Source organism: Rhea pennata, chromosome 1 (genome assembly GCF_028389875.1).
Source record: "Rhea pennata isolate bPtePen1 chromosome 1, bPtePen1.pri, whole genome shotgun sequence".
In the NCBI taxonomy this organism is placed as follows: Eukaryota; Metazoa; Chordata; class Aves; order Rheiformes; family Rheidae; genus Rhea; species Rhea pennata.
Window position 1 is genome coordinate 151,555,366 of NC_084663.1, and position 25,609 is coordinate 151,580,974.

Consider the following 25,609-nt stretch of genomic DNA (forward strand, 5'->3'; position numbering starts at 1 on the left):
TATTTCTCTCAAGTTAATATTTTAAAGTAGCCATACAAAAAGAATTCAGAGAATTGCACTTTTTATAGCATGTTTCCAATTAGTTATTATAACTACTAGAAATATATAAACTGTTTTAAACTTGCTTTACCCTGAAGTTCTTGAAGTTAATGCTTTTTGTAAAGTTTGGTTTCTTGCAGTGACTGCAAAGTCACAAGCATTGTTATAGATACTTTCCAAATTAAGTTAGTAATGTCAGATAATCTAGCATGTAACACAGCAGCACCACAAAAATATCTGATGAATTTGGATTAGAAAGATTATATCCAAAAGATAGGGCAGTGTTTATTTATAAAATTATAAAAGAATCCTTGTCAGCAAAAATTGGTAAGTGGTTGAATTATGTCAACATTTGTATTAAATATTATGTAGTAGATTAGCATACCATATCATATAAAAATACCTCTTTAGATAGGTTATATTAGATACATTCACTGAACACTTCCGTACTACTGCATTCATATTACAAGTTTTCATTCATTTCATTCATATTATGAGTTAAACAGTTTATGGCATGGTCATTTTCTTTTGAACAATGCATAAAAATTGAATGCAATTTGGCCACATGTATGTAAGCAAGTGCAGAACAAGATATCTGCATAACAGAAAGTCCATGAAGACATATTAATGTGACAGTAATCACAGCACCATATGCATACAGATCATACCTAAAAACTCTTCTCTTGTAGCCTGCAGTAATAAGAGACATTTTCCACATTCTTTCAGTAAAAAACAGCAACTCCTTCCCCTTCAAAAGCCCTTTGTGAATCATAGCTTCCTTGAGAGAAATTATCAACTTTTGCTTCTTCTCTCATCAGTATTACGTAAAGCTGGAAGTGAAAAACAAACATATGAACTATAACATACTCTGAAGAAATAAAACTAAATCAGAGGAAATAAAGCTAAAAAGCCTCTGAATTTGAAAGTCATTGTACTATATGATTCTCATTACCAAGAATTCCACTTTCACATGCAAACCTTCAAAAAGAGTCTAGTAAGAAAGGAACTTAGTAACATCACTGGAAATGCAACAAGTTTTGGCAAAGTCACAAAACAGGCTGCTAGCACACACCCAGAAAAATTCAAATCTGACTTCTTGACATTTGTGGAATATGTGCATCTATGTAGCTTCTAAAATCTTTCTTTCCTTCTAAAATTTCTTCCTTAGTTATGCATACTTTATGCATCAAAAATCTGCTTTCAATTGCAGTAAGACATTAATCAACAAAATGTTATCTGCAGCAAAGTTGTAATCCACCAAGAAGAGATAATATTTTTTTTGCTTCTTTTCTTGTTTTCTTTATTTTCTTATTTTTTTTTTTTTTTTTACTTCTTTCTTGTTTTTGTTATTGAACTCAATAACTGTATAGGAAGAAAATGGGAGATTACCTTTAAAGGTATTTCTAAGATTTCACAATTAACTGATGCTTTTCTTTTGGGAGGAAAAAAAGGTGTACGGGGGAGAAACATCAATATTTTTGGAAAATGAGATGTATGTCAAGTCATATTCACTACTCAGTGCAATTTTACAGCCAATTTTACCAATCCCTCTTCTCAGAAATCCCTAATAGGAAGACACAACTATGGTTACGGGATAGCAGCAGACTGCCTTATAAAACTAATATATCCTACATTCAGAAGCTGAGTACTGCATTCAAATACTATTTCTGGAATTCCCTGGATGAGTTCCTCTCCCTCTCTAACTTCTCCCTCTCACTTTGTTCATGCACATTCACAATTTCTTCATCTCTGACATCAAAGCACAGGAGTTCAAGTCGAAAACCTTGGTCCCTTCATGGAAAAAGAAAAAAATGCTCATAGAACATATAACAATTACTCCAAAAGTAAATTACAGAGCCAGATTCAAGCATGATGGTATTTTTCACATTCTTCTATCCTTTTATCACTTAACAGAATACGCGCACATTTATATCTTTTCTAAAAGCTACTAAAATCTGTGTTTCAAAAGTGAAACATGAATTCTTTTTATTGCTACCCTGATGATTAGCATGCACACTTACTTCTTGCGGTCTTTGTCTTTCTTCAAATTAACAACAGGTGTAGAGACCAATGCTTGTGTTTGGAGTAATTCAGCAGCAGCTTTCTTCTTAATAAACATAGCCATTTCATCTTCTAGAACTCTTCTGTTTTTCTCTAGTTTCAGTCTCTCTTCTTGATGCAATCGCTTAAGATGTTCAAATTTAGCCTGTATCTGTTCAGAGAAAGCACAGAAACTGCATTTCCAACTAGTTACACAAGGTGGTGATACCACAATATAAAAACATTAACAATAAAAATAATAACAAGCTACTAAACTCATGTTAAAAGTTACACGAAATGGCAGTTCTTTGAAGAAGACTAAAAAAGAGCAATCTAGAAAAATGATCATTTATATCAGATCATTCTCATTTCAGTTGCCAGGCTACTTCACATAAAGTAAGGGTGGAAACCATGGAAAGCACTAAGTCAGTATTAGATTTGCTACCGCATATACCTTCATTAGATCAAAAATAAACAGTCCTCAGAAAAAGAAACAATTACCAACACGATGATTATATTAGGAGCTGTCAGGCATAAGTTGCTTCCCTAAAACCAGATGGACAAGGAACCATTCATTTTTAGCTACACAGGTATTCATTTTAATGTGCTTATTACTTATATGTATACATTAATACATATATATACACACAATAAGGCTGGTTTGAGGAATTACTCTTGAGCTCCTAGAAGCTAACTGTTTTTCTGCAACAACTGTTGACTGTTCTTTTGATATATTAATAGATTTTACTTCCAAGATGCATTTGCATAGTATGCTAAAACTGATCAAGTTGTGCACGATAACCAAGGGGTATTTCCCTGTACCCTTCCTCACTTCCCATCTCCCCCCTACATATTCTCCTAGCATCTTGCTTCTGTACCTGCGTCATCAGACAGATCGAGGGGCTGATCAGGCGGAGAAAGCTATAACCCTATCAAAATATCCCTGCGTTTCAACCATGTCGTATCTCTGATTCACCTAACTGTGCAAGCCACATTGCTAAGCTATACTAGTACAAAAATCAGATATATTTCCTTCTTTTGCAGAAAAGAAATTAAGAAATAACTAAAATAATAGTGGTACATCTGCTCTACACAGAAGAGTTGCCCAAGATTTTAAGTGGAAGACTGCGTGTGTGCGTGTGTGTGTGTGTACGCACACCCACGTGTTATTTCATGGCAAAAATTAATCAGAGTCACTGTAAAAACACATATACCAATATAAAATTTTAAAGGTAGAAACAAGCAGAGTAAACAACAGCCCATTCAGGAGAAGTAAGGCTGTAAATCATACCCGCAAGCTGCCTTTAAATGAATGGAGCAAAATTAGTCTTGGATACTACAGAAACTTGTTTTTCTTTGGTCTCCATGTGTTTATTCATACGTCTGGGAGAAGAAACAGCAAGACAGTATATGACAAATGTTCTTTAGAAACAACTTCATGACTGCTTTCCCACATCACATATTAGGGGAAGGAAGCAGGAAGGTGGCAATCAGGCTAATACCAGTAAATCATCTGGAACATGCAAAGCTCAAAGAAATCACCTGGTATAAATCACTGAAGGAAAACAGCAAAGAGCATCAAAAACACTGCATAAAACTCAACTGAACCTACTCTGAATATGGCCAAGTATCCTTGCTGTTAGATAGCCTTACAGTGACAGGGTCTGAACCTGATTTTATTCTCCACAAATTGCACGGGAAACTTAACAGATTTAGAAAACCAAGCATTAAGCCCTCTTCATATTTAAAACATGCATCTGAACACCTCACAGAACTGTTACAGCTTTGCTCAGAGACTGAGATACAGAAGTGGATGATGACAAATATATACACGTTTCCAATTTTACTTAAACCAGTGTTTAACTATAAATATGCATGACCATGATAAAGTTTGGCAGAAAGCAGATGTGAAGATCCTGCTTTGCCAGTCCAGCTTGACAGGACTAAATCTTTAACAACATATTCAGGAGATGCTGCACATCTCCAAATATTTGAATTACTTAACATATTTCTTGGATTTAAAAGGTACGCTATATTAACATATTTCACTGGCTGCTAAAACTCTTAGTTATTTGGGAATAGATAAGATTAAGAAAAGAAATTCTTCAACCTCTCAATACAAAGGCTACACTTTATATAAAGTAACTGAAGCTGGAGGTCACACAAAGGTATGTGCCCCACTATCATATTCATTATTGTCTTCCAAGACTGAATCCCTTTCTTCACTCTTTAAGTGAGAAGAGCATCAGTCTCTTACAGGATGGAGTGTGAAGGGGGGCAACCTCAGACAACATCTGTCACAGTGCCTTTGTTTTTTTAAAACACTTACCACAGAACTTATCTCTACCATAAAATTATAAAGTTGCAATCTTCTTTGTGCATTATAATCACAAGGCCATGGTTAGCTGCTATCAACTGCAAAATGTTATTTTCAGAAGTCCCATATATAGGCTATTCTTCCAGCAACCTACCTCTGAAAAGCACCTACTGTGCTGACACGCCATACGAACATTTCTCAGCCTACTGAGAAAGGAAGGCTAAGAAAAATACAACCATTTATCACTCACCTGCTACTTCATCTTCTGTCCCATCCACTACCTTTAGACCACAAGCCCTCTCCTTCCAGAGGAGACTACTGCTTACTTATTTGCTTGCATCTAGCACTGCATAATGAGCCTGCTTTTGACTCTAAGCACTACTGCCATCTAAATATTAGGAAATCACAAATATCAACTAACTGTGATTCTGCAAAGTGCTCAACTTAAGTGTTCCAAATCTCAGTGCACAATCTCAAGACAGACAGAAATGCTTACTTCTTGTTCTGCTTCTTTCAATATTGCTTCTTTTTCCTTCACTCTCTGCACAAACACTTGTCGCATCTCCTCCTCTTTCCTCTGCATCTCAATGTAGAATTCATGCCTCTTCGCCTCATAGGCCTCCTGTAGACTGAAGCCCAAAAACGTAAACAAGTCTCCAGCATATTCCTTTGTTCAATGTGGAAAACTCAACCTGGGACATTCATTAAACAATTTATATTCGTCTGAAACATACACATCTACAGCTCCCTACATAAAAAATCATAAACAAATCTAAACGGAAGCAAAGGTCTTACCGTTGTAAATTTTGGGTTAAGTAATCTACCTCGAGTAAAATTATTTAAGCTATCAGCTCCTAGGCAATCTACATTTCAAAGTGCAGCATTTTAGGAATCTGAGCTTCTAAAATATGCAGTTATAACTTTCTGCCTCCAACATGCGTAACCTTTTCTTTAAAGTTACTTGCTAACGGGACACTCAAATTGCTAGAAAAATCCTCAATAATTTATGAAACTCCTTGAACTTAAAATAAAATGTTAAAAAGCAAAGTATCTGGAGCATTAACACAACTAATAAATTATTTCCATGTTAAAAAGGGACGAAAAAAATGAGACCTTTAAAATATACACACCATTCCTTACATAATGCCAGAACCTAAACACGACCATGCTGCACAAATATATAATAAATACAATATCCTAAATATTCCAGTATCTGTTACTTTCCAACATGCATCAAAACCTAAAGACTGCTTGTTTTTTTTCCGAACCCCCCCCTCACAAAACTAGTGTACTCTATACTTACCATATTTATATTTGAAACTATAGAGATGTAAATTAGTTTAGGTCATTGAGCCAACATCTGGCAACAGAACTAAACAGCAAGTAATTTAAAAATTTCTTTACTTGTAAGTCTATGCCTCTGTTCACATTTCTTTTTTAAAAAGTTATTCGACTATACATTCTAACATGCAAGGCAAATGTTTCCCTCCAAAAAATAGATCCTGGAAATTGAAGAACTCCTTTCATATCAAAGCTACCTAGCAAACAGAAAGATATTGGTAATTTATTCAAATGCTTCTTGTAATTGCTGCCATGACTGCCACCACAGTGCTGGCAGAAAAAGCTCTAATTCTCCTTCTAACTGGTAATTTCTCTTTTCATGGAAAAAGGAAAGCAGCTTACACACAAATGTACCCCATACACGAAAGATCACATTACTGTTAGAAAGCACACTTCCTCAGAAATACAGGTTTTTCCAACAAAACATTCATCATACAACTTTTTTTTTTTTTTTTTTTTTTTTTTTAAGTCATAAGCTTCCACAAGAACAGAATTGGCGGATCAGAGCTACACCAATGGTTATAATTTAGAAAAACAAAAGAATCTGTCCAGTATCTTGTAGGAAATAAGGCTTACAAAATGGGTAGTGTTTGCTCTCTATTCTGGGACTATTTCCTGGTCCCATTCTTCTCTAACATTTCCTGAACGCTGACTAGCCATCCTCTCTGAGCTATCACCCTTTGTCAGCTACCTCATACCTTCCACTCTAATGTAAAAATACGCATAAAATATTTAAGTTTCTGTTTTAAATATATTTAAGTATATTTAAAATACAAAACAATTTAAAATATCTTATGAACACACATATGTATACACACACATGCACACACCCCTACACCTATACTTTTGTATGAATTTTTAAAGTTTCATCTTTAACTGTTTCTGTTAAAAGTAATCTTATAAATGGAAGAAGTTATAGAACAAGGTATCTAAAAACAATGATTTAGGTAAACAGTAACTGGAACTTCCCTCTTTTGCATTTAAGTTTATGACTAGAAAGTTTCCCAATCCTGAAGTTTCTTATTTCTATTCAAAATAAAATCTAAAGAGAGAAGAATCATCTTGAAATTTCATGTGCATGCTAATTTTACAAGATTTCAAGGGCAGAGCCCCTTTCCTACCTCTATCTTACTTGAGCAACACACTGCAGTTAAACAAGTTCAGAACCATAATCATTTTTCCCATTTTTTTTTAAATCAGATGTGAATTAACTTAGATCAAAATTGAACTTATAACTATCAAGTGAAACAAGGTATGGTTTTCACACAGGTATACTAATTCACACTATCTTTAAGTTTAGACAGCACATGTATAACAATAAAACTACACACAGGCTTTTAAAGCCCTAGTAATCTCACTATACACACTTTCAGACCCTGTGTCTGCTAACATGCTGACTCTGGGACAATAAAGCTGCTAAAGCAAATGCTAGACTAAGCTAATATGCTGCAATCACATCTTCATTTCATTATGTGGACACTTTTAGACTTAAACTAAACTAGTTCATCAAGTAAAATAACAAAGGGGCTGTTTTGAAATTAGTATCAGACTAACCTTTCAGACACTGGATTTACTAAATAATCGGACTACATGTATAAAGACGACACTTTTTTTTTTTAATCTCCTCTCCCCAGCACTGAAATGTTCTGAAAATCATGAGGATAAAATTAAAACAGATCTCCCTTTTTATGTTTGCATATCAGCAACATAATGATCTGAAGAGTATTCTATTTTAAAGAGGAGATGGAGTTAACAGTTCATGAGAATTTATGCCGACTCTATCCTTTCAAAATAACTGCAAATGCTGCAAACAGTAAAAGACTTCTTTCTTTACCCACTACTGATTTCACTGCTCTTCATACAGTACATTATGAAAAACAAGTTTAGAGATACTCTCACTCTTCTGCGTTGGACCTGTAGAATTTTATACTCCATACAACTCCACATGCAAAATTAAAAAATTAAAAGATAGTTATTTAAATACATATATTCTTACAGAGGTTCTGAAGTGAGGGAGGGAAGGGATTTTGAAGAAAGCGTACACCTTACTAATCTATTACATACCTCATAACTGCACTATCACCTACCTTTCTACAGAAGTATAGCTGTGACATAGAGTTTTTCTATCTGTGTAAGATTTAGGACATGGAAGCCTAAAAACAAAGATGCAAATCAAACAAGCTCTGTTTATAAATAAAAACCCTGGTTTAAGTGAATTCAACTCTCCAAGGAAGACAATGTTGCATATTTTGTGCAATTTGGTTGATAAGATAGATACTTGAACAATATTTTACAGTTTGTTCACTTAAAGTTAAAAAAAAATCTGAAAATTACACACAGAACTTTTTGTATAACATTCCAATGTTACTTAAGGTATATCAGACTAAAAAAAAAAAAAAAGAGAGAGAGAGAAAGTTAAACTAATGACAAGCATTTTTAGCACAGTTCACAGTTCCTTGACTCAGTGGCCTTCCAAAGTTGCTATATAGCAATGCTGAGGATATGGCAAATCTGTTTTCCCAGTAAAGATTTGAAAACAAGGCATTTTGGATGGGATTCTGTCTTACCGTAAGGAGGTTAAAATATTTAGTTCAAATGCAAAAGTCTACACTTGGTTAAAGGAACTCCATTCCTAAAGTGACTAAGTGACTTGTTAAGGAAAAGTCTAATATTCTACTAGATATGATAGTTTCCTTTCTCAGAAAGGGCAGCTACAGTTATATCAGTCTTCCTCTACATTTGAGCTTACTGATGTCCTGAATCCTGTTTTTCCCTCAGCATACAGACTGTTGTTTTTTTTTTTTTTTTTTTTTTTTGAGAACTATAAGGTCTGAATACTCCAGCTTCAGGGAGAATTAAAGCATAGAGTGATTTCTCCAGTTTGGTGCGTTCTATACCATTTCAAGAAACTAAGAAGCTTACGATGAGTAAACCATAATTATGGACACAGAAAAATAACTAGAGAATGACTAGTATCAGAGAATCTGAATGAACAAGTATACACATAAATATTAATCTTTGCCTATTTGCAATAGACTCTGGCCCTTCAGGTTTTCTTCTTCCAAAATGAGAATGCTCCCTTCAGTAACAACAGAGCTGAGATTCAAAAAAGAACTTTCAAAATGTCCTACAGAAAATATCCAGTAATAATCCTCTCTTCCCTTGCAAACATCTAAAACTTACTAGCCATATATAAACACACACAAAAGTTTGTTTGGCTTGAAGCCATCTTGACGTCTAGATCTACGCCCCAAATTTTCCCATTCTGAACATCTCCGCAATTATCTCTTGATGATATTGGCTTTAATCTAGGAATTTTAAAACTTCTCCATCTAATACTCCTCGTAGGCCTAACTGAACCATCAATAATGCAGGTCTAGACCATCCACAAAAAAGAGGTCTACTTCTACACTATAACGTACTGCATAAAACACACAAACCATCCTTCCAAATATTACTGCAAATTTTACAAAACAAAGTTAATGGATAGCAGAATATGCTTTCCAAACCTATTGCTGATTGGTGGCTTGAAACCCAAATTATAACTACGTGACTAAGTTTAGCCTTAGATAGTATTCATTTATCCCCTCAAGTACCAAATGACAGATTCTTAATTTTTAAAATGACTTATCACATATAAATTTTTAATCTCATGTTGGCATTTGGTCACAAGCAATCCTTAATATCTTTTAGAATACCCCACATGACTTAACATGATTTCTTTTCATGGAAAAAAGCTTGTATATTGTTTTTCCACAGTGAATTGTTTTTGCAAGTATTGTTTTTGCACAATGAATGAGATTCATTGTGTTCAAAATTGCCTATGAGTTTAAATTATGCTAATTATTACTCAGTTATCCAATTTAACCATATAGTGTTTGATAAAATCCCAATATAAACAAGATGTCCTGGAATCAACAGAATTAGCCAAAATTCCTGTGGATGACATTCTATGTTCTGGTAATCTTCTCTCAAAGAACCTAATACCCAAAGTCCTGCCTATGTCCTTACACCTTTTTAACTGTACAATTATTGTTTCTCCATACTTCCTAAATATTCCTAACTTACGGGGAGCATCCGCATGGCCTCCCAAGTGCACTACCCTAAGGTACTTCGAAGTCATTGATGACCCTCTCACCATACTGCAATACCCCCAAGCTCCCAAGTGTTAAGAGACAGTATATGTTTCATTCAGAGGTACGGATTTGCTGATAGGTAATACATATTGACCTGTTCCAACAGATAAAGCAACTGCAAATATAGCTGGAAGAGATGGAAGGAGATTACAACTGGAAATAAAAGATTAAAGAAACTAGATACAGAAGTAGCAAATATCTCCTGCAGAAAGCAGTTTTATTACATGAAACAATCAAGTGTCTCTAGGTCTTTCCTTAACTTTCCTTTATAATCCTCTATTAACTTTCTGTACAGTTTAACAAGAAATTTCTTGTTCTGAAAAGTCTAGCTAGACATTTGTCATTACAGCAGACAAGTTCATAAGTTAGCAATGTAATCAATGATTTTGTAAAAGTTTTTGCTTCAGATCCTTCTGAACTTTGACTCTAATCATTCTATCAGATATTAGTAAGAGAAAAAACATCAGGCTAATATGCGAAAAAAGTTATTTAAAAGGCATAAAGAGTATGTTACTGAAGAAAAGACATTCTCCATGATGAAAACTAAAATCATTAGCTTTATTATAAAACAGTAATATTTCATAAATATAACTAGTTTGTATATCTTTAAAAGTAATGCACTTATACCCCATACACTGGTCCATCCAGGTAAGTGAATGAGCAGGAATATGCTTACTCTGATACAAAACCAATGCCTTCTGCCCTGGAAAAACTGTTCTATATATGAACTTTCCTATGTGTTGATATAGGCAAACGTAAATTGAATGGATACTGACAGCCAGCGCTGCACATGGAAGTCCCTTACCTGACTGGTTTATTCTCAGGGCCAGTGTCTCTGAAGCCCATCTCCTCCAGTCTGCAGCGTCTGTACAGCTCGTAATGTCGTGCATGAGTCTGTTCTCTTAAGTCTTCCATATTTGTGCAAATAAGCATCTCACGAAGCTTTACAAAGTCACAGTGGTTCTCATTTTCCACTAATCAGCAGGAGATTTGATTATTATAAACAAGTAGCAAAGTTGTGAAAATGCATTTTAAACAGCACCAAGTTTCTTTTATTTTGTTAACTGATTATACTTCCCACATAAGCTATTCCTTTGTTAATTTTTATTATGTTTCATCATAATTTCTAATATACACATCTAAGCACTAACTGGAAGTACTGGTGAGCATGACCCCAATACTTCAGGATTTCCTGTTTGAAATGAAGGTTAAAATTTTTTTCACTTTTGTATTCCATCGATGAAAAAAAATCGTTATAATTTAGTACTGCTAGATCTACTTCTACAATCGTAACCTACCCAAGTATTACATACAACATCTCATAGCTTGATTCCAAGGACGTGTTGATGAAGCTACCAGTTAGTGCATACCTCAAATATTGTTAAATTTTTTAAACTGTTGATGCAAAATACAATCAATATGTCATGAGTGGCTAATATACACCCTCCTTTTTAGTTCTGCAGAATTTTATACTTTAACAAAAAAGTTCATTCTCACAAAAATACCTTTGAGAATTCATTTACCTTGCACAATGCCCCACGGGTACTGACGAGCTTTCACCATTTTGTTTCCAACTTTGACCTCTTCTGTGCTTCCTACTACAGCAAATGGTAAATGTCCCTGTAAGAGTCACACCCACACAGCTTTATCTCTCAGCATTCTTACGTAAGAACGGCAAAGCAAACAGTTGAAAATAAGGGGAAAAGAAAAACTTCTTTTCAGGAAAATCTAAAAGGTTATAGCCATAAAACAGTTTCAAACTGAAAATAAAAATCTAAATAGATCAGTGTCTAACCAAGCTATTGATGCAGAGGTCAAACCACAATACAAAACTGGGAGGAGTGGTCGATACAGCAAATGGTTGTGCTGTTATTCCGAAGGACCTTGACAAACTGGAGTAATCTGCTGACAGGAACCTCTTGAAGTTCAGCAAAGGGAAAGGCCAAGTCCTGCACCTTGGGAGGAATAATCCCATGCTCCAGGTTGGCTGGGAGCCAACCAGATGGAAACCAGCTTTGCAGAAAAGGCTCTCGTTGTCCTGGTGGACAATAGGTTGAACATGAGCCAGCAACGTGCCATTGCAGCAAAGGCAGCCAACAGCATCCAGAGCTGCATTAGGAAAGGTATCGTCAGCAGGTCGAAGGAGGTGATCCTTCCCCTCTACACAGTCCTGGTGAGGCCACATCTAGAGTGCTGGGCTTCCCAGTACAGCAGACACATGGACACACTGGAGTAAACCCAGCAAAGGACCACAAGATAATTAAAGAATTGGAATATCTGAAATACGAGAAAAGGCTGAGAGGACTGCGACAGTTTAACAATAGTTTAAAAGAAAAAAATAAAGTAATCAGAATTCTATCTGACTTTCTATCTTCAAAGAGAATTTGGCAGGAAAATTATAAATAAAAGGGAAGAAGCAGATGAGAGAAAGATCATAAAAAGAAGCAGAAAAAAAAGAATGGAGAGGGACTTGAATATCTTCCCTAACAGATGCAAGGTAGTATTCACTGAGGAAAAGAGCAAAGCCAATCTGTCTGTCTGTGTTAAGAATTATATATTGATTAACCAGAAATTAGAATGAGTAATTTGAGTGGGATCCTCTTTACTTTTCTGTTGTCGGGCAGGGAGGAAAAAAAAATGCTTCCTAAAACAAATGGGATCAGCAGCAGAGACAGGAAGATTTGCAAAAGAGAAAGAACATGAGAACAAATTAGTTTTTCCTCAAGCGTCAAGCATAGAGAAAAATAAACATGCAGCTTGTTACAAAACCATAAGCTTTAAAGTAATCATGAAAGAGCAGACATGAAACATAGCAGAGAAGGTGCTTTAGAACAAAACCATTAATGCTATAGTCATTTACTTACATTCATGATGGCATTAATTTTAGAAACAGTTTCATCATCAGTTGGAAACTGGTATATCTGGACACCATTACTAACCAATTCACTCATAAGTTTGACCTTGAACTTCTGTAACTCAGTTTTAGAAATGCAGTCTGCTTTGCCTATAATTGGTATAATGTTCACCTATTAATGACAGAAAAATATGAAATGTGTAAGGCTTCAATTTTGAGGTGACAACTCTTATACATTACAATTTTTGCTGATAAGCTCTTTAAAACTTCCCCATCAATTGATCACTGATTCGTTTCATAAGCAACCAAAGAAAGCTTCACACACTATGCAAAATCTATCCACTGGCATCATTTAACAAAGTAATGCCACACCATTTAATGAACTTGCTCAAAGTTAATTGATTCAGAAAAAAGAATAAGGAGGGAGGTCTCACACAGTGAATTCCCAAAGAAAAGAGCAGCAGCATATACTTACTAACTAAATGCCAAAAAATCTATTTTTTAACAGGATTATGAATATATACTTTATAGAGTTTGGGGATGTGGTTCAGGCCTGAAATGAAAATCACCAGTTTAAATACACAAATAAAAGGAAGCTGACAGTACCAAACTCTGCCAACTCCTGTTCCTCCTTCTTGTGTTCCTTTCAGCTATAACATCTTGCTCATCTCACCACTCTTACCCACAGCTCATTCCTAGATTCTAATGCAGTAGTGTATTTTCACAGGTACCTGCTGGCAAGAGAGGAATGACGACACAAGAATCCTCCTTACTAGTTTTTACACTAATTATTCAGAATTCAAATTCAATCCTACGAATGTAAGTTGTCAATAGCTATGACAATAACCTGGTATTTTTAGTAATACTTTGGCATCTACTACCTTCCTATCATCACTCCAAAAACATACGTTTTTCATAACATGATACAAGAATTAACGTCCAAATATTTTAGCAGATTGAACACCACAAACAATTCTTCTGGATTTGAGCAGACAGTTTTTCCAGAGCTCCTTGATGCTAAATGCAAAAAGGGAAAACAAAACAAGAAACACCACATGCACATTCTGTTTATCCTTCTGAATATTCTGTCTAAACATAAAATCCTAATCATGGAATTTCGTTAACTGATCTCTCTCTCTCTCTTTCTCTCTCTCTCTCTTTTTTTTTTTTAAACAAACACAATATGAAGTCTTTCCAAAATACCAAACCATGTAACAAAAGGAAGAAAGAGAGTAATAATAGTAGACACTAAGTCCCTCAGAAAAATAAATCTCTTGGAAAGGTAACTACTTAGAGTGAAAAAAATTTGCAAGGAAGATCATAGTCCATCTTATCAATACTTCAGGAATATTTCATGAAAATTAAGTTTGTCTCCATCATCACAATTCTAAACAAAACCTATGATGTTATGGCTGCAGAAAAATTCTCTCAAATTTAATAACATTAACATGAAACGAGCATTTTTTTTGGAACTAGAAGCATCTCATCCTCAAATTTCTTTTATTTTACCACCCCTCTGGCTCTTTCCTCTCCAATTTCCTCTAGTGCAAATACCTTATTTACAATTATAAAGCCCAATTCAGACAAATAGATTACAAGATTTAGCACATTTTTAAAGTATGCCTTCTATCTGTCTTAAAAAAAAATGTCCACAAGAAGAGATGCATACCAACCCCAAAACATGATTTCTAAGACTACCTGATTACAGTCCTTAATCACGCAGCATAGGCAGCCTAAGTACATATGTGATTAAATATCTAGAATTAGTTAAAACGCTAGAATTTGTTTTTATGACCAAGTTAATTTAGGAGTACAAAAAAACACTCTAATACAATTATGAAAAATTCACAGCTTCATTCAAATTAGCTGAGGTACAAGTTAGGTTTTCTATTATATAGCTTTTATCAAGAGCACTCAAGACTTAAATTAACCTTCACTCACGAACTTTACTAGGACCTCAACACAAACGTTTCTCAGGTATTCATGAACTAGAAAAGAATTACTTTCACAGTGAACAACAGAAAAACTACTGAGGAGACAAGTAACAAAAGAAAAGCAAAACCACCACAAACTGTGATTATAACTATCAGAACTGATGTTAAATCACAACTGCTCTATTAAAATCTACAAGCAATACTCCTCTGGCTTCAGAAGCAAATGAAAAAAGTTGTATCTTTGCTTAATCTTTTAAATAACATTTACTTCTGCTTGCAACATCTAAGATTTATTTAAAAACTAGTATCTCAGTGCTTCCATCCAAGAACAACATTAATTGTAAGCACATGTTTGTATCAACAAGACTTTAACTCGTTTTGGACCACATGGAGATGTGGAAACAATGTGAGAGGTGCACAGGAACCTTTCTACTGGATTCTAGGTCAGGTGCCCATACACCCAACCCTTCCCCTGTGCCCAAGTCCCAGTGCTCTCTCCTTGGCCTTGGAAACCAGTTGACTCTTCCCAGCCTCATCCTCAGCTACCAATTTTTGCTGCTACAAAACTAAATTTTACTACAAAAGTACGGGTCATGATTACATAATCATTTTAACACCCCTCCCCCCAAACACACACACACAAATACTCTTGCAACAGAAGCAATAACCCTGCCCTTCCCTTTCTCCTTCCCAGTGGCTGCTCTTTTCCAGGTAGAACTAATTACTTGATCGTGGAAGATTACTTGATCAGTTCCCTAACCAAGCAAAAATCTTAAGTTTTCAATTTAAATCAGTTCCCATATCAAGGGAACTGGTTGCCCAAAACACTTAAAACACGCGCAACAGGAAGAAGCAACTGAGACTGCCTCATTCAGTATCAATGCAGAATCCCATTTCATTAAAATGACCGCATAAATCACCAAGATAAACCTTAAACTTTACCCATGCATGCTATTGCACTGTTTGCAGCATCAAGAGATTAATCTACATCTAGCCCTCTGATCATCCTTCTGTCTGAAATGTAATATATCATTATTTTTCCCCACAATTAGAAACCACATTATTACTCTAAATTAAGTTTTTCATGTAACACCTTGCAACACAGCATAAGGAGGCAGCAAATGCTTTGGCATTAGAGAAGGAAACATATATATACTTGGAATTATTCCTGGTTGGTATCTTGTAGGCTGATTTAAGTATATTTGTAGGCATCTGGGTGTTAAGATTTGCACTGGACTCTCAAATACATAATCTTCTGGTTGAATAATGTTTCAGCGGTAAAATTCCCTTCAAATTCCCGATTTCCATGGAGTAAATCTATACAAGAATTTCCAAAGACTATTCATGAAGAAGAAAATCCCAAACCCCACAAGGTACACTCACGTAATTTCCTGAGTTCATGGTCATCTGTACATAATTCTGCAATAGTGTCTCAAAAATACAGGTATGCTACTTGAATAGTTTCTAGTTCATAGCAAGAAACCATACAGAAGCAGATTCCCTTAATCTCTGAATGCAAACCAGCTGATCTCTGCTGATGTAGTCCTAAGCAAAACTACAGGACCTTACAATGTCTGAAAGTTAGATGCCACGTTTTTAGCTAGTCATTAAATTTATAAGAAATGAAAAAAAAAAAAAAAAAAAAAAAAGAATTGCCTTCAGATACATCTGTTTTTCTCAAAAAATTAAAAATAGAATATAGGATGACCCCATCCTATTCTAAGTATCTTCTTTACCTCTGATCTGTGTAATCTGGCCTCATTTTGTAGCAAATGGATATAACAAATGCATAACAGTACATACTGCAGCCAATTTAGGAAGTAGAAACTGAAGATAGCTTCTGATATAGATTTATACACGATACATGCTAACTGCTGTACCACCTTCTCTTTATGGAATAGTGTACTCAAGTGAATCAGCCACGGAGCTGTCACACCCTGGGAACTACCACTAGGAGAACACAGTACTTAAAGCATCACAGACACATTCCATAAGGAGATAGAAACCAAATTAAATATATATATATATACACATATATATATACACATATATATATACACACACACACACTTCTGTAGTGAGGTCAGAAAGTAGAATACACTGCAAATGGATAGAACAATGAAGTAATATGCCATTTGTGTTCTTTCTGAGCCAAAGTAAAGCCCAAAATATTTAAAGTAGGTAGCTAGAATCTAAAATTCCACAGAGCAGAATTATTTTTATCCTGATGGAAAGTCATTTTTCAGGATGCCAGGACTCTTGCACCTATTTATTTCTCTTCTGGAAGAGACACACTGCTTTTAAGGGAGTTCAATCTTCACTAAAAAGCTAATACCACCAAGAAAACAATTTTGTGGTTTAACACAATCTCTAGATTCACAGCTCAACTGGAGCAGAACAAGATGCTCCAAGAGACTGGCCCATCCTCTAATATCAAGGTTCTTCAGCTGTCACTGCATATTGCACACTAGTTTCACGGCATTTCAGGCTGCCATAAACCAGCATCACAGCTGAAAGGAACAACCCTACTCTCCCTACCAGCCCCCTTCCTCCTGCCCCTGATCTGTGCTATTCTGAACTTTCTGAATATCGAACTGGTTAAAGCTGTGCCATGCTGCACATCAAATTCATCAACAAAATCACAAAAATATCAGATGTGCTCATCAGTCACAAAGCTGGAGGAGATGGCTAATTTGACTCTCATCTTGAAGAAAAATCTCTTGAATAAAAAAAATGAAGGGAGGAAAATTTAGCAGGAGAGGCTCCACGAAAGCACAAAGGAATGGCAGTATACTTACAGAAGCAGAGATACATTGAAGTTTTCAAATTTCTCAAAATTTTAGCAAATTAAAGCCAAATTATATAAGAATCCTTAAAATGGGTTAAACATTTAGCTTCACCCACTTCACACAACCCCATTTTAGGAAGAAATCTGAGAAATACGAAAGGGCAGGAAATTACACTGTAAAATACTATTTTAAAGCATTCAAAACAAATCAAGACATGAAGCTTAAAACACTGATTAAGCCTATCTTAGAGAAAGCTACCCTAGGACAATATTTTTCTTCATGGCACTTGCCTCTTCAGTTACTATAATAAACTTTTCATAGAGCTACAAAACTGTTTCATATGTCAATAAATCCTACTGATTTCCAGTAACCCAAAATATTTGATAATGAACTAGAAATAAGGTTTATTAGAAAGGTTACAGCACACATGGAGGTTGCTCTATCCAATCATGATAAGATTTTTATGGTTTGTTACAAAAAAATAAAGCACTTTTAAGATTTGCTGTGGTTTTTTTCAACCTCATCTTAAAGGGGACAGCTCGCTCTGTCCTTTTAATTTGTAAATAAATAGGTGGTGAACTGCAAGCTACTTGCTTAGCCAACCTGTTCTGAACATAAAGTGCACCAGTACAAAAAACAAACAAAAAAGCCCCACATAGTTATAGAACTAAAAGGTGCTAGAGGACCTAGAAGTTGCAACAGGCTTCAGAAAATCTGACAAGTTATTGTAATTCTGTTTCAAAGTCTTACCTTGCTGTCAAGACTCTTCATGGTTAACAAATCTAGAGTTTTAAGGGAATGGCCCGTAGGTGAAATGAAATAGAGGCAGACATGGATGCGAGTATCATGGTAGCTATGTAAAGAACGCTTAATTTTCAGTTCTTCCTGGAGATAGGCTTCAAATTGTGCATCTATATAATCCACTATTGGCTGATAGCTGGAAGAAAAAATAAATTTCAACAACCAGAGATTAGCTACTACTCCTAAGCAGAGCAAGACTTATAAGGAAATTCCTGTCTTACTGTTTTGTAGATTTTTGTTTTATATTCCAACAGGATGCTCAAGTAACTACATAGTAGAAAAGAACTGAATAATCTCATTCTTCAAGTAGCATCTCAGAAATTAAGAACTGTGTAGTCAATAAAATATTTCCTAGCTCCCATTAGTGAAAAAGCTAGGTATAATTACTTATGCTTGTTACTGAACTTCCCAAGCAATATTTTATAAACTTTTGCAATCAAGCTGTGCAACTAAAGAACTCTTAGAAATACAAGAAAGGAAATAACATGCAATTACAACTGCCAATAAATAGGACTTCTTGTATCTTCTAAAGATGAAGCACTGTACATAAGAGAGCTCTTAACCAATAAACACATTGAAAAGAAAGAACACAGGAGAAGAATGAAAAGCTGATCTGCAATATAAATGCAGTTTAAATATTCTTTATCTTGCTAAAACCAGATTGTAAACTATTCTCAAAAAGATAGTGTTGCTGGATGTATAAACAGCAGGCCCTTACAGTTCTGCTGTTACACAAGGTTCATAAATTAGATCAAATGCAATTAAAATATAGAAGTAGTTGTTACATACAAAACTAATACAGAAGGAATAAAAAAAGCAGCTCCTTGCAATGTGAAAAGTTTTACCATTAAAATTACATTACATTAAAATCTCTGGTGTCTGTATTAATGTTTACTAACATCTCATTCATCTGAGTCACTAGCAATAACTATTTTCCAGTTGTGTCATTAGACATAGCTCTCATGATAATCCTAGAATGACTCTCTAACCTTCATTTATAACTACCATCACTTAGGCATTTGTATAACACAAAGGATTACAAAACTTCTTTAGAACTAAGGTGGAAGAAACAGCATTCAATGAAAAACAATTACTTATCTTAAAATCTTTGATTCATAAAAACAGAGATTCAAATCTGAATTATACCAGCTTTATACCTCTACATTTTTAAAGAAGTTGTTCAAAATACAAAGGTCTTCAGAAATACATATGATATTTCTCCCAGCTTAAGGTCTTTAATATGTTCCAATGAAATTTTTAAAAAGTCTGTAGATCTACTCCATACAATGTACTGTAGCTTAGGACCTGCTTGACTGTTTAAAAAGTCCCTTATTGACCTCATCCCTGTCTTTCCCCACCCCACAGCTCCAGAAGAAGTTCCAGTGACTATTACATATTTTATTGACATATATTGTAAAAGATTATAATCTAAAGAAGGGGACAGAGTTCTCCCAAATCATTTCTAAGGTAAGAAAAACCATGTCCAGTTTGGTACACAGAGAAAATACACACCAAATTGGAACGTATTTTAAAAAAAACTACAAAATCCAAATGGAAAAAAAGGAAAAAATTTGGCTTGCAATTGACCAAAAAGACCCAAACCTTCTAACACCTTAGCAATAAGACAACACTTACCTATCTTCTTTGTTTATCTGGTCACCAAACCCCACCGTGTTTACAATGGTGAGTTTCAGACGAACATTACTTTCCTGGAGTTCATATGTCCGGGCTCTAAGTCTTACATTCGGTTGAAAATGTGTTGACACAGGGTCATTAAAACTGGTATTAAACAAACTGTCTATCAAGGTTGATTTCCCAGTTCCAGTTTCCCCTAAAATTAAAAGAAAGGGGGAAGGGGGGAAAGAGATTTTGCACATCAAATAAATACCTGCAAAGCATAGAAAATGTTATCACAGCAACAGATCATGTATGCAAAAAAAATTTGTGAACTGATTTCTCTGAACAGAACTGTTGCCTGTCTTGCTTTTTTATGATGAGCACTAAATACATTTTGTTCAATTGTAAGAGTTACTCACTTATAAGTAATAAGCAGAACAGTCCCTTAACACTTCAGTTTCTTTAAAAGTGCAAATGAATTTTCTACAGATTTTTAAAAAGCTATGTAACTAGCTGTGAAACCGCAGGGTTCAACACACAACTTGTTACAAGTAAGAACAAAATACCAAAGCAAATAATTGATAGGCATAGAAATATTTAAGTATCATCATGTTAGGTTTTAGGATTTTTTGATCCAAAATTCTTTGATACAGTAAAAATTGGGCATACTCCATTTTACTCAAAGATTCCAAGAAGTTACCCATAAACCAAAGATGTTGAAGATGGATGCCATGTGTTCATTGATCTTCACATTATTTATGACAATGCTAAATATAAAAGCAAAGGGAGTATGTAAGGAGAGGTATACTTTACGATCAAAACCTTAAAACCTCCAGATACTACTCACCAATACAAAGAATGTTGAAGCAGAAACCCTGTTTGATGGATTTGTTAACCAGTTGATCTGGTAAACTGTCAAAACCAACATGACCAGATAGGGACAAGGATCGACAGCCATCATTTTGCTACAGAAAAATTATTAGAAGTATTTTAGTGAATTTAGTTGCAAAACAATTAACAATGGTAACCAAGCAATTCTACTAGTAAACTGTAACTCATTCATTATGATTTCTATGAAATAAAGAAAAGCAAAAACATGAAAAAGAACTGCCAAGTCAACTTGCAGATTCAAAATGACATCCATGTTTTATGAAGACATGAAAGAAGTAAAGCAGACCAATCTAACTGAAATGGAAAATGAGAACTTTAGACAGACCAATATATCATAACTGATTTGCTCTTAGAAATGAAGAAAAATAAAGAACTTCTAAAAAAACAGAATTCAAAACAGTATAATCATAGGAAAGTATATACTATCAATCAGAATTCATTCTGAGTAGGTAGAATTGAAATCATTATTTACATAAAGTAATACATCTTCTAAATGATAACTTTAAGAGATAACATTATAAATATACAGAAATGTCTAGAGGTGAAGATACCTTCCTTGTAGGAATCCAGTATCAAGATATCACAGGAATGAGCACATTAAAAATGCTTATGATTACACAGAAATATTTTGTTTCATATAGACACATTATGTTTTTAAACAAATAGCCCACATCAAAAATATAATCAGTCACATATCCATGCTATTTTTCCCTTATGTTTCCAATCCACATGCTATTACTGATTCCTTGAAATACATATTTATCAAGGATAGAAACATTTTTATTTAATACTTATAATATAAAAGATGACACTTTCATGGGTTTCAGTATGCATAGCAAGTTTCAGACTTTTTGCAGATAACTAAATACACACTCTTTAATGATATAGAAAAACAAAAAACTAACACCCTCCCTCCAAAAGCCTCAGACACTCATTGACTTAATATAAACTGACAATGGGAATGTCAGGAAGAAAACATATATAACCACTAGATATGCAAGAACAGGAATTTCAAGCAGAAGGGAACATTATTATTTATATCACTCATGAGAACATGCTTTAATGGCATCAGTCTTGTCTCAGGGTTCTCTTAAAGAAAAGACTGCCAAACTGAAGGATGATCAGAAAAGGATAAATTAGTCTTGAAAATCAGTTTTACAAACATGAAAGAAGCTTATATTGAAGTTCTTTCAAGAAGAGGGCTAGAGTTGGCCTGATCACAGTACCTACAACAAGATTTGTTGTAGCACCAAAGGAGAAAAAAAAAAGAAAGAAAGAAAGAAAAGAATATACAAATAGTAAAATAGTTCTTTCAAACAAAAGATAGAAACAGACAGAAAGATACAGAAATTTTTTAAGTAGAAATAAATAAATTATCTATTTTAAGGATTTTAACTGGAACTAAATTGTCTAAATAGTTAGTTTTCCTAAGACAACTGACTCCTCAGGAACCATTTTCAGCAAAAGAGTTCCAGCAAAAACTCTTAATTTAGACTGGAAATCTTTCTAGAACTATTGTGTAGTTCAACTCGAGACAAAGTCTTTAGCTAAGCTGATTTTGAAGACTATACTCTTGTGCATTTACACTTTTGCTGTCCACGTTGACAAAGAATACAGGATTGAGACAAATTGTTCTGATTTGGAGGTTTGCCTCCTCCAAATCTCTCCAAATTCCTTCCAAAAGGACTAATTTGTAAACTTGTTAAAGTTGAGATAAATTGGAGCACTCTTCATGTAAAAGTAATAGCCTACATTTTTCCTTCTGAAATTTGCAAAGGACATTGTGCATCTCTCCCTCAGTGCCAGCACCTCATAAAGCATTCACTGTGCTTAACTTTTAATAGTTTAGCAAATATGCAGAGACATTAAATCCACAAAAACAAATCTATGATGCCTGCATTCTTATTATTTTTCAAAGAAATAACACGACATCTGGTTAAAAAAAAAAACAGTTACTAATATTTCACCACTTCAGAAAATGGTGACAACTCAAAAATTAACAAATGTAAAATATTTTAAAAACAATTAAGTTACCACCATAGTGGCTAGCCTTTTGAGACTCATATTGGTTGGGTGGAGCAGCTAAATTATGCCTCAAGACAGCATATCATTCAACCTTATTCAGTGAACAACTCAAGGCTTTTAATCTGCAAGCTATGAGGATTTAAGTCTCTAAATACTTCCTGTTTCTCATCTCTTTTTTAGAAATAATGATCTCATCAAAATAGCACAAAATTTAGATAGCTTGAGATGGATCAAATCAGATCTCATTCCTTCCCTCCTCATTTTTAAAGGGTTTGTGTAGTAGAAGGAACAGAAAGGAAAGGCAAAATAGCACAGAATAAAGGGAATAGAAAATACAGAATGAGGTAGAAAAAAATACAAAGAAATAAAAGTCCATGAAGATGCAGAGTAAGACTGGAAATAGACTACAAGTTACATGCATTTAATTCATGAGCCTATTGTATATAATAAAAAAACAATACGCAGAAGTCAAGTACGGAACAAAACATTCAATCATGCTGGTTTAGTTGGAACTGATCAACTACTGCTGCATTGAAGGAAAATGTGTGAGGCTTTGAGGTCTATATAGAAAGGCCTCTCTTGACCTCTGTAATTCAAGGAAGGAAACAGGAAAAGTGAAAACAGTAACGTAAATAAAGAAACCGAAATCTGGTGCTGCTCTCTGAGATGACCTTGGCATGGAAAAAATACTTGCGTAGGTATCAGCCCAGACAGCATAACTGCTGACATTTTCAGAAGATTTGTATTTCTTGGGCTGGGCTGGCCAAGCTTGGTGTACTGCAGCCTTAGCAGTCTGTTTCCTGGAGAGCAGTAATTTAGACTCCTCCGCAAGAGCCAATGCTCTAGACCACATCAGCCCCCTTCTGTGGGCCTTCCTGGGATGAATGAGAAAGCAATGCTGGTGTCTGATACTAGCACGGCCGTTGCTACCAGAATGCCTCTTTGACTTCAGCAAGGGTTTTTTTCTCCTTTTTAATTAGTCAATAACGAGCATTGTATGCTGTTGTACAGGGGCAACGGCTGCCAGAACTTTCCCAGAAGTCAAATCCTCAAAAATTAGAAGCACTAAGTGCTTGTATCTCAGACTTCACGTGGTCCGACTGTAAACAGATTTATAAAATAAGTTCAGACTGCATTCTGATAGGGATTTGACGTTTCTTTTTTGAAATAACTGAAAAGAAAAACCTTCCTAGAATACAGCAAAGAAATGCTTTAATAATTATATAGCACTTCTTAAATGAGGAAGTATTTGATGTCACTCTTCATTAATTATAAGCCTATTACAAAACCTGCCTCCTTCACTACAAGACCACATTCTACTTTTTTTTTTTTTTTAATATAGTACTGTCCTTTGTTAAGCCCTCCATCTACATGCTTCTCTCCCTTCCCAAATCTGTTAGTGTAGTGGATCCTCAGTTCCACTCTCATTCACTTTTGCTGATTTATTGCATCTCTTCCCCTCTCTTCTTACAAACATAAATCAGCAAAAACATTTTGTGATGTTTCTTACACCTCAGCTCTCAGATGTTTTTTCTTTCCATATTTTTCCTGCCTCCTGTGAGAGCTAGCCTGTGATATACTGACTCTCCACCTCACTATCTATACATATGTATGGAGAGAGAAAGCTTGTATGAAGTCGATGCATTACACTACCTCATGCTGCAACTACAAAAGATCTATAAAGAGAGTGGTTGCAAAATGGAGCTCTGATGGAAAACAATCTCTGCTCAACAGCGAAGTTTTGAGCAAGTGGGAGAAGATGAATGAAGTCCTTTCATTCTTCTGCCCAAGGTTAGCCGGAACATGGTTCAGCCCTATAGAGGCTCCAACAATCACTGAACAACTATTTCTTTCAGCAACAGAACTAAAAGCAATCCCTGTTCCCGTCTTTTTGTTCCTGCTCCCACACCGCTTCCCGAGTAGCGCCATATTAAACCAGACCACAGAGCTGACCCAGATGAAAATTGCTTCAATGAAAGAAAACTTTTTTAAAAGGGTAATTGTTGCTTTCCGTGTCGGCAGCTCGTTTGGGCACCTCCACACATGGCCCGTACAGGAATAACTGAGGGGGCAGCAGAGGGGCAGGAAGAAGCCAAGACTCACCAGGGACAGGTACTTCGTCTATCTTCCCATTACCAGAAAACGCAAAAATAGCTACTTACACAGCCAGAGCGGGGATTTCTCACCCGGGCGAAACAAATTCCCCCCACTCCACGTTATTCCTAGAGCCCTTCCGTTCTTTGCACCGGCAAGGTGTAAAGCACGGCACAAAACTTAGTGAAGTCATAACTTGATCGATGCTTTTTACATTCAAAAAAAATAAAAAATAAAAAAAACGTGGTTTGAAGCGGCATGCTGACCCTTGGCAGCGTGAAAGCAGAGGCTAAGAGAGGCGCTCCGCCGCCGCCCCGGCCCTTAGCCGTTACCTGCCCGCGCCCACCTCACCGCGCCCGGCGCCTGGAAGCCGGCGCGGGTGCCCCTGCCCTGAGGCACCTTCTCCTCCCCCCCCCGCCCCGTTTCTCCCGCAAGGGGCTTGGAGAGGGCCGGAGGCGGGGGGAGCCCGGGCCTAGGGGCGCCCGCGGCGTCGCGCGCCATGGGGGGGGGGGGAGGGGAGGGCAGACGGTTAACGGACACTACAGCCCTCCGCTCGCCCCCTCTCAGCGCCCTCGCACCGCCGAGGCAACTTACCGGCTGCCGCGCGGCGTGGGAGGCGGCCATAGCCCCGGGAGGAGGCGGGCGGGGAGGCCCGCGGAGGGGCGGGACCGAGCCGGGACCGCGGTGAGGGGCAACACCGCGCCGCGGCGGCGGCGGCTCCCCGGCGAGCG

The 25,609-nt window shown here is 35.9% G+C and overlaps 1 protein-coding gene across 1 annotated transcript; it reads right to left on the reverse strand.

The window, feature by feature from the left end:
* Positions 1-25,567, reverse strand: SEPTIN10 (septin 10). Its single transcript, XM_062575287.1, has 10 exons — positions 25,473-25,567; positions 20,716-20,833; positions 19,887-20,082; positions 18,201-18,387; positions 12,738-12,899; positions 11,397-11,493; positions 10,679-10,847; positions 4,893-5,025; positions 2,061-2,251; positions 1-869 (listed from the first exon to the last, which is right to left on the reverse strand). The coding sequence occupies exons 1-10, from the start codon at positions 25,500-25,502 to the stop codon at positions 860-862; spliced, it is 1,293 nt and encodes a 430-aa protein (XP_062431271.1). The 5' UTR covers positions 25,503-25,567; the 3' UTR covers positions 1-859.
* Between the last annotated feature and the right edge of the window lie 42 nt (positions 25,568-25,609).

Excerpts from the sequence above, each read along its gene's own strand:
- SEPTIN10 (XM_062575287.1), bottom strand. The coding sequence starts at position 25,502 with ATGGCCGCCTCCCACGCCGCGCGGCAGCCG. Across the intron at positions 20,083-20,715 it reads CTTCAACATTCTTTGTATTG|GGGAAACTGGAACTGGGAAA; the intron begins GTGAGTAGTATC and ends TTTTAATTTTAG. Across the intron at positions 5,026-10,678 it reads CCTGAGAATAAACCAGTCAG|TCTACAGGAGGCCTATGAGG; the intron begins GTAAGGGACTTC and ends TTTGGGCTTCAG.